The 10,626-nt window shown below is 38.9% G+C and overlaps 1 protein-coding gene across 4 annotated transcripts in view; it reads right to left on the reverse strand.

The window, feature by feature from the left end:
• Positions 1-171, reverse strand: part of CCDC149 (coiled-coil domain containing 149) — a 52,233-nt gene extending 52,062 nt beyond the window's left edge. For all 4 annotated transcript variants that reach the window (XM_088056531.1, XM_014262696.2, XM_088056530.1 and 1 more), the window contains exon 1: positions 41-171. In XM_088056531.1, the coding sequence (XP_087912657.1) occupies positions 41-88 (48 nt within the window). In that variant the 5' untranslated portion in view covers positions 89-171. The remainder of the gene's footprint in view (positions 1-40) is intronic.
• Between the last annotated feature and the right edge of the window lie 10,455 nt (positions 172-10,626).

Below are 10,626 nucleotides of genomic sequence, written 5' to 3' on the forward strand. Positions count from 1 at the left end.
GCGCCCGGCGCCCCAGCCCGCGGGCCCCCCGCCGCCTCACCTCGCTCAGCAGCCCCTGCCAGTCGCCCTCGCTGCGGTGGGAGCTCATGGCTCCGGCGGGCCGCGGCGCCGGTGAGCGGCTGCTCCCGGCCCGGCCTTCGCCGAGCAACCCGGGGGGGAGGCGGGGACGGCGGCCACCTCTGCCGGCCCGCCCTGCCCCCCGAGCGCCGCCGGGACCGGCCGCGGCCGCCGCACGGGGCCGGGCCGCGGGCAGAGCGGTGAGGCCCGAGCGGCACCTGCCGAGGGCTGTGCGGGAGTGCCTGGGGTGCGTGTCCCAGAGAAGGGTCCTCCTCTCCTTACGTGAGCCTCCTGCATAACAGCTTGGCACTGCTGCCATCCCAGGCTCTGGACAGCCAGACTTCCGTGAGGACTGGTCTATGAGGGGAGCGGCGTCAGGGAGGCTTTAGTACTATGTACATATGTAACAAAATTTTGTGCACACTTGTGTTGTGTGTGTAATGCAAGCCACAGCGGGAGAGCAAAGCAACCACTTTCTCAAAACGTGATAGTGGAACACTGCCCGCTTTGGGCCCAGATCTCCGTTGTTGCTCAGTTCTCGGAGAAACACCTATTAAATAACCTAATGATGCAGGACTTGATCTGGCTTCTTTATTTCCCCGTCGGCACAGACACTCCTCCATCAGCCCTGAAATCCGAGCAAGACACCCACACAGCGCTCTTCACCCTGATAGCTCTGCTCTAGCCTTGCTCTCAGCAGCTCCCACGTGTACAACATCCCCACGGACCAGGTCTGCCATGAGGCACATCATCTTTATTGTACTCCTAACACTACAAGTGTCCCCAGGACTTATGTTTTCCAGGCCGAGTCCAAGTGTAATTGCATGGAGTATTTGAGCAGTTTAACCCACAAGTACTCTTTGTTTTAAATAACACCACAAACAGCACAAGACAACATGATAAAATATGCATGCCTTGTTCCTTACCACAATTTACCCATTGTTAAGATTTGTTTGTAGTTTGGTATCTAGGCACAATGTCCTTCTGTTTTCTAAAATGGCTTAGAGAGCCTCATTTGACAACTCCACGTCCCTTTGAGCAGGTGATGCCTTGGCCTTGCCACTGAGAACATTTCTGTTCCAGGTGCTTAATTAATGGCTTATATAGAAAGAAATATAGGCCATATCTAAACTCAGCAGGAACTCCCTTTGGATGGAAGATTATAAATTTTAATAAATGCCAGGAGAGCAGCTAGCTTTAGTATGGAACTTTAGTTGGATAGTTGCAAAGTTCATACATTTCACCTGCAAATTATTACCTTGGACATTTTCTCCAAATTATAAACCACTTTCTCCTATATTAGCTGCTCCTCATCTCTAGACATTCTGTAAGTTTAATGCTGTAGAGGGTACATTTGTCTTTGCTATTTGTCCATATTTTTCTGTCATTTACATTGTCATGTGTGTGTGATATATCCCAATTCTGCATCTTCTTGCAGGCTTCTCAGCAAACTGTTTCCGAAAACAACACCTTATTTGTATAGGCAAATAGCAAATAATGAAAATTAAATTAAAAAGAACTATAATTTAAACCACTGTTTAAAGAATTTTTAATTATATTAGAAACTCATTTTTTAGTGTTGTTAATATTTAAAGTTATACAACTGCTAGTGCAGATGAACCAAACAGAATCTTTTTCCCAGTTCTGCTTCTCATTTACAGAATTCCTCTGCTTTGTTTTCTTGTTTGTATAGCATGCTGGACTCAGAATACACTTGCAGATAGAGCACTGCTTTAAGAAAGATAACCCTTCAAAAGCCCTCTTTTTTGAGGGATGTCACTCATTTTAATCCCAAATATGCTCGCACTCCTCGCAAACATAAGGTTTTAATTTTTATTGATGATAAGTATTCAAGTGAGCACTAAATATTCAAGAAAGAGAGGTTATTAAAACAAAAGGAACTCTCAATGTTTTCAGCTCTTATGATTTTATCAAGAGGCTGATGAGAGCTGGTGTTTTTCAGAAAGCCCAAGCTCTTCTATGAGAACAACCACTTTCTTTTGAAGTAAAAGTAAGATTCAAGGGAATAAATTAAAAATAAGCTGAAATGTGCCTTGAGTATATTTGATAGGATCAGAAAGAAAATAAAAGAACACAAATATGTATTTTTAAGTAATCACTTTTAGTTCCTGATATTAAGACTTTTGTCAGTTTCTTTGACTTTTCTGTTCCTCTCTGCCTTACCGTGGTTACAGCAAAACCCCAGTGTAACAAACAGTCCCAGTCTGAACCAGGCTATTTTGCCAGCCTCTAGGCAGGAACAGACTGAGATACAGGTCCTGTCATAACTTAGACAACTAAGTTAAGAAGAAGATGACAGGAAATAAGTACTATCACCCTAGTTTATAAATAGGAAACTGAAGAGTAGTGATTGCCTTGCCCAAGAAAACTGAAGTTTCAAACAAAACCAGGAAGCAAAATTAAAGGTTTCAGGAGTACTAATTTGCTGTTTTAATTGCAAAACAGTGTGTCTTTATTTTTTTTCCTTCAAGATGCTGTAACTGCTTTTGCACCATTGCCTTGCCAGAAGAACACAGTGAATGCCTGAGACAAAAAATCATCTCTCAACCTTCCTCTTCAGCGACCATCCTGTTGTCTTTGTCTCTAGATCTGTTATCTTCTTTGCTTTCTTCCTCTATACATTCACTAGATAAACTTATCTGCTTCTAGTGTTTCATCTTCCTTCTCTGCAATTCTGCTTTGTGATCAATCTTTCCCTTAGTATCTTGATTTCATCCGTCTTTTCACCAGATTACCCTCCACTTTCCTAAGCATTTTCTACATTTCATTAAGAAAGCTCCAAACTTTTCAAAAAACTTTTTTTTTGGCCTGGACAAATTACACACTCAGAATCAGATCTAAGCTACTGTGGTTCATTGATGCAAAGTACTCAGGTAAACATAAGTAAGAAATTTAAACAACAGTTTTCATTTGTAGGAGATTTAATCAACATTTATAAAACACAGCTTTCAGAAATCAGTGTCTTTGTCATAAATTAAGAAAGAAAATAGCCTGGGTTTATATCCACAGGTAAACCAATGAGGGGATAAGGGATTGCTTCAAATTTTGCTGCCTCTTTTTGTCAACATTTGTCTGCTGCACTAATATCATCATTATATCTATGTCCAACTGTAAGGAAATATATGAGTAAAAACGTTATGAGTAAATCCTTAAGATCTGGACAGGCTACATAACTGAAATGTAATGAAAACATGTAATGCTTGTATCCTGATTCAATCTGACTCTCCATGGATGCTTCTGGGTTCCATTTAATCAGGGTTTAAATACCTCTGACTGAGGAGAGAACTTATCAAAGATAAAACATTCATTTTACTCTTGATAATTTATATTGTCATTACTCTTTTTCTTGTTCTTGCTAATCTGATGATAATCACATGCTCAAAACTTCATGCACACATTTTGAAGGAAGTATACTGTGTTTGTTTGGGTTACCATTGCCTTTAGCTTTTGTGCGTTCCCATACTTATTCTCTTTCCTTTCCTTTTATAGAGGCTGTTTTTTGTCTATTTATATTCCAGCTGCACCTTCTAAATTTTCTCAGGTTCATTGCTGGTTTCACTATCCTGTATCAGCTCTTCTACTTCACTATGCATGATCTGTCAGCAGGACAATATGATCTGCAGATCAGAAGCAGTTTAGCAGTTATTAATTTGTGTTTAATCCTTTTGTGGCCAGTCAAGTTCTGTGAAGGACACATCTTAGGCAAAGAACAAAGATGACTAAAATGATGGTGTTTCTCTTTTCCTCTTCAATGGTTTCAGACTTTCAATATATTGCTTTTCTTTGTGTATTAGATGCTTCCTGTATCATTAAAATTGGAGGCAGTCTTTATCATCTTATTTTTTGCTTTTTTTAAACTATTTTGTGGCTTTTAGTTGTTGCAACTCAATACTGGAATTCAGAGTAGGGCTTCTAGAGAGAGAGTGGAAGAAAGAGAATGTTGAGGAACAGACAGGAACAGACTATGATCTGCACAAACCAACTCTAGGATGAAACTTGGTGGTGAGGTCTGGTCAAAGAAGGGGGGAAAACCAAGGCAAAGCAGTGGTTAAGAGCAGGGAGTGCAGGAAGTGGGCAGGGTCCTCATGGAAAGAATTGAGGGGAAAGTTGTGAGATGGAGGGACAGAGGAGAGACTGCAAGCTTGGAAACAAAATTATTTTGGAAATGAACAAACACATATAACCAAGAGAACTGTCTTAACTTTGAGATTTTCTGAGCGACTGAAAATCCAAAGTTAAGAGTGTTCTGTTGTATAGATTTTCTAGTAGTGATATTTTATGCATAAGTTCATATGCAAGTGCTTTGAATAATTTTGTTTTAAACCCTGGTTTCTCCAAAGCCCTGTGATGTTGCAGCATCTGAACTCTAAGGCACACTTCTGTCTAGAAAAACCTCTGGCCTCCAAATACCTAAATCTTCATTGGAAAACAGCTGATTGGGTTCTTCCTAGCTTGCCTAGGGTGGAAGTGCTCAAAAAATGGGTTGGCTGGTGGGCACAGGTGTTAGAGCAGGTAACCAGCCCCAAAAAATTGCTGGCAAACATCCATTACATGGAGCTGTTCAGTTCAAGCACTCTCTTTTGTGGACATACTTAGCCTGACACCAAGTATGGTCTTCAATGAAGTCCCCCAGAAACACCAGGGTGTGGATGAGGCTCTGCAAGATGTTGGTGGCATCAAACCCAACTTTGACAAGAAGGCTTTAAGTTCTCTAAAAGCATCTGTAAAATTAATTGGTTTGATCTAGTCTGTATTGGAAAAGTTTGGCACTGTTGTCTGTCCTAGTAATAGCAAATGACCATGTAGGTATTAATAACAAGTTATGTTCACTAGCTGAATTTGTGGGTCTTCCCACACCATAAGAATAAGGAAAATTCAGTAGGAATTAAAAGATAGCAGTAAAGAAAACAAGTACATTTCAGAGCCTCTTTTCTTTCAGAGCTTGTCATTACAGTTGAATAGAGTTAGTGTAAATGAATTCTGTTTTCCCAGAGGCATCAAATTCCTCCTGTCAAGACAGACTCTCAAGAGAGACTTGAAAGTCTCTTACTGCCCTCCTGCATTATTATTATTTTCCTTAAATTTTTCTTGGTATTGATGTAACTAAAAATCGAGTATAAGATCAGAGAAAATATTTTGTCAAGTGACTCAGACAGGCACAACTGATGGATACTAAGCAAACATGTACTGCATTTCATATTCCTCTGAGTGCACTAGAAAAAATATAAAAAATAGTTCATTTTACTAAAAATCCAGGTGGGAAATTCACTCTGCTTCCTGCTACTGTGAAATTGAAGAGTGACCTAGTACTACCATCAAATCTGACGTACGAGTGATTTTTCAGACTTGTTGGTTCAATTTTCAACTGGTGGGGTATGTTAAATCCCTGAAAACTGTCAAAACATTGTAGAGATGTTTATTGCTGCAACCATACCAGACTCTTCAGCATGTAGACCGTCACTTTACATATGTGGTCAATACTCAGCAGACTGTGAGCAAAGAACAAGATGGGACACATAAAGTACAGCCTGCTGGATCCTGTTCTTTCTAGTCAGTATAGAGAATAAAGAAAAAAAGCCCACTAGCAAAGAGAAAAAAATGGGATTGAAATAGAGCTTACTGAGAATGTCATAACAAAATAATTTTTCATTTGAAAATGTCTGTCTGGAAAAAAAACCAAACCAAAATCTCTCAGCTTTGTTGTGTAGTTTCTCTGGGCTCTTGAGGAAATTTCACACCAAACCCTAAATATATGCTTTAGAATGACAATGGTACTGAGCTAAGTTTGCCTGGTTTATGTTCAAATTACACAGACTGTTGGGACTTCAGCCTCAGCCTTTTTTAAGTGAAGTTTGGTGAGCATTCCCTTATCTCCCTAGAAACTTGTCCAGTTAGTAAAAACAGTTGAATCAAGGAGCTGAAGCTTTATTTCTCATCCCAGATAAGACTGTAATAGAAAGGATATAACTTCTCCCTCTTCACATGAATACTCAATAAATAAATACTAAATAATACTAACATAATAATAAATACTAAATAAAAGTACAACAGATTTAACAGAAATAATTAAGGGATCTGTTTATATGCTCCAGGTTTGAATCAAATGGAAAGACACAGAACCTTCTAATTATCACAAGACCCATTGGAGTAGATGCTGTTCTAGAGTGACTGTCTCTTTTCTTTGCTCGTGCTGCTCTCTTGTATGGTGGACACCACCTGCTTCTTTCTCTGTGTAAATTCTAGTTGTTCAATGCCAGATAATTGCTCTTATACCTAGTACTACCAGGTTGCTTAGGAGCATTTTTCAAGTACATGCTTTCCCTTTAACTGCTCTGGACAAGATGTAGATATTATGTAAAAGTCTTAACGTTACTCCAGAATTTCAGTTGGCTTATCCATTTAACTGATTGGATTATGATCTTATTAAGTTATTCCAGTGAAAGTAGGTCTATAAATTTAATTTATTTATTACTGTTTGATCTATCTTTGAATTTCATACCTTTTTCCTTTTTGTTCTTGATTTATTACTGTTTATTTTAAAAATAAACTCTTTCCTTTCACTGAGAAAGTTTTTTTTTTTTCATCGTGCTTGTTGGTCACTGAATCAATTTTAAATATAATCTCCTGGTCCTAGTGAGAGGTCATATGTGGCTGGTATGTTTACTTATTCACTCTGACAAATGGTGGAGGCATCAAACAGTCAGTACCAAGAACTCCATAAAACTAGATAAGGTAGTGGCTGAGGGCTCTGACTTGTATTCAGTAGCAGGTAGAAATCACAGGCTGAAGTGTCTCTCCCTGGCCCTTGCCTTGTTCTCCAGAGGCAGGTTGTAGGGACAAAAAAAATTATGAAAAGAGCTTCTGAATCACAATTTAAGTCAAACATACTGAAATTAATGAAAAATGCCATGTCAATTGTAAATGCCATGCATATCTCTGGTACCTTCTTTAGCCATCTGGTTTACATCTACTGTCTTTTAAAAGTGAGATTCCTGAAACCTGATAACAGAGTACAAGTAGTTTTGTGGATATGTACTAGCAATTTGGTGTGGTATCCGAAAATAAGGAGACAAAGACACATCTCAGCTGAATAGGCCAAACTCTATATGTTTTTGCCAAAAATATTTCCTTCATCAAGAGTTTTCTCTGTCATAGGCTTCAAGGTTTAAATCAATATTCTCATTAAGTAGAAGTATCTTTATTTTTAGAAATACATACATTTAAAGGGTAGAATAAATAAAATGAATTAATGCTTTCATTGCTGGAGGTGTGGTCCAAAAACATGACACTGTTCCAACAACTTCTGGGCTAGAATCTGAGTTCCATGGTGGGACTTTAAATGCTATAAGATATCTAATTCCCATGAAAACTTTAAGATGTGTAGCCTTTCTCCTTTAAAAGAAGCAATAACATATCATCTAACAGTGTGTCTTGAGTTATGTGGCCCCTCATTTCATGTTTGAGCCAATCTGTATACACAGAGAATGAGTCTTTATTGGAGCATTGCTAGCTCTTAGGCACCTCCTATGAGTTTGCTGTTCTCAGTCATATTTGTACTCAATTCTAGGCTATTTAATAGTCTATTCCTAAAACAAGGAGAAAAAATCCATTCAGTAAGAAGTCAAAGCCTGGTTATTAAGGTACTTGCTTGGACATTTTGCTGCTGGAGAGTGCGCTCTGTACTTCCAATTCTGCATTGTGCATGGGTTTCACTAACAGCACAATGTCATTTGTTTCAGCTTTAGTGGCTGGGTAGATTCTGACACACCAGGAAAATGTATCTGTTTCAATTTGGTATTTAACAAGGTGCACAGATGGTGTTAAAAAGCAGGTAGAAGTGGTTAATCACCTGTGAATTTTAGGCATTTTTCTGCTGTCCACAGAGGACTTGAGAAGTGCATTTACTGCATGCATGGTGGTTTCTTCACCATGATTTGCATTTTCATGGTTGTTTTCAATCAATCATCCCAGAGTGGCTTACAAGTCTCTTCACTCCGAAGCAGTGAAGACCTGCCCATGTCCACATTCCTAGCACAACAAATGATTTGGGACCCGAGTTGTGTGGTATTCGGTATTCATGTTCAGGCAAATCTGTACCTCATCGCTCCCTGAATTGTTTCATTTTACTGACACCATCTGTTTCTTGAGCCTCAACCAATTTGTATTCCATTTCAAGAGTTGTCCCCTATGCTCAGCCTTCTGACCTTGTAAATTGATCTCCTGTACAACCTGTAACAAATACTTTCCTGAAATCTGGATGAATTATGTCAACGATTTCATCTTTATCAATTCAGCAATGCTTTGAAATGACCCTAATACATCTGTCAAACATGATCCTCTTTTAGCAGAACCAGGCAGCTTTCCTTTTACTAAATCACGTTCCTAAATGAATTGTAATCTGCCTTATAAAGGTTTCCATTATCTTGCTCTCTACTACAGTCAGTCTCACAAGTCTGTATTTCTTTGGGTCTTCCCAGTGTCTCTTTTTGACAGCTACTGAAGACATTCAACAATGAAGTGCATTTCAGGTAAATATTAAGTGCTCCTTAAAAGAAGAAGAAAAAAATTAAAATCTAGTAAGATGTACTCCTGGTGTTCAATAGTAGTTTTAGAGATTCACTTAAATGAATGGAGAATAAAGGAGAATTTCTTTATTGCTGGCAGTTAGTGGCAGTGATGGATCATGGCATAGACATTCTCAGTATAGTCAAACAATTTCAGTGTATAGAATTTTGTATACCTACAGCTAAAATTCAATGAACTGATTCAGAAGGTTCAGGATAAACTATAACAATAAGTTAAACCTTTAAATCGATTTGATATTTTAAAAAGATAGGGAGCAGCAAGATGTCATCTTCCTTCACAGAGGTAACTTTAACTGGAACTGTAAATCCAGAGCAGAGTATTGGTGGATAAGAGTATATAATGTGTGAGTTAAGACCCATCCTGGAAATCAGTGAGGATTTGAGTACACCAACTCTAAAACATTATCAGAGCATTATAAGGGTCCATCCAGAAAGTTAGGAGGATTTTTTTTTTTTAAGAATAAAGATAAATTTCATATATTAAAGAGTCTATTTTTGAAGAGTGCCAGGCAAGACAAGAAAATAAAATGACTGTGAAAGAAGCAGAGTAGCAGAGGTGTAGATAAACACTCATCCTACTATTCTCTCAAGATACGAGTTGAGGATGATTTCTATCAATGACTTTCCAAATATAACACTATTCAGCTTTCATTATGTTGTCAATCTAATTTGAATGTAAGTTATTCAGAGCACATGGCTATTTTGCCTTTGTGTTTGTAAAGCGTTGCTCCCCAAGCCAGGAAAAAAGAGAATTCTCGGATTAGAGGAGATAACGTTGTCATTGAAAGTGCTATGTACAAATGCTTGTTTTCTAATCACCTTTGTGAAACCTACCCCTGCTACACCACATAGAGAAATTCATCTTCAAAGTCAGAAGAATTGCAGCTTATTTTTTACTAATCCTGGAACAGCCTCTCTGCTTTATTAGGAATGGGAGAAACTCCTGCCAACTTACATTAGCTTCTAGGGAAAAAAAACACCTGAATCCCAAGATTTGGCTTTGCTGATGACCTGAAGTTCACAGAACTCTCGATATTGAACAATCTTAATGTCTGAGATGAAATTCTGAATTCTCACTGAAGTGAAATAGAGTTTTTTCATTGACCTTAGAAAAGCCAAGGTTTCAATTTTTCTTTTTGAGACAGGAGTTATTAAAGTTTTTGCATTCTGTGGCATGGTTACATAGAATTGTGTGCTATAGAGATAGCCCACAAGTAATATAGAAAATAGTATCCCTAGATCTGCAAGATCAAAGAGAAAAGCAAAAAAAAATAGCATGCTATGTGCTGGCAAGTCCACCTTCCTTATCTTAATTCTAAATAAAAGTGTAAGAGTTTAACTGAAGGACAATTAAAATCTGAGAATATGCTCTTTATTAGCCTACTAAGTAACTTTCTAGATTTCATCTTCCCTTTCCCATCCTCTCCCTCTTTACAATGAATCTACTCTAAATCTCCCTGGTTTTGTTGCATTGTATTTTTCTCCCCGCCTTTGTATTTTTTTTTTTCTTTCTACTCTTTGACTCTAGATAGGCCCTTTTCCTGACTTTATTTTATGTGTCTGCCTGCCTTTGAGCAGGGTTTGACTGAGGAACTAGTTCACAGTTATAAAATACTAGACTGGAGAGGCTTTCCTTGCCTGAATCCCAAGATCCACCACTGGCCAGCCCATGGTTCCAATGTCTGTCTCAAATGAGGGCAGTGAGGACCATTGTCTCTTGTGTAAGTCTGGCAGTTACTTTTGGGCGTGAGCTACGTGTGCAGCTGGATCAGAAGCCATTGTGGAGCACTTGCAATGCACTACAGCACATCCTACGTGAGCCTCCAGTAACACAAGCCAGGGAAAACGTCAGAGCACAAGAGTAACTACTGGCAGCAGATTGAGCCCCACACTCACCGGGGTGTAAGCACAGGCTGTGTGTGACAAACATGGGTCTGTCAGGGTACTCCTGGACCATCACCTT

The sequence above is a fragment of the Pseudopodoces humilis genome, chromosome 6 (genome assembly GCF_049639895.1).
Source record: "Pseudopodoces humilis isolate 2021_Gansu_Grassland_sample_001 chromosome 6, ASM4963989v1, whole genome shotgun sequence".
NCBI lineage: Eukaryota > Metazoa > Chordata > Aves > Passeriformes > Paridae > Pseudopodoces > Pseudopodoces humilis.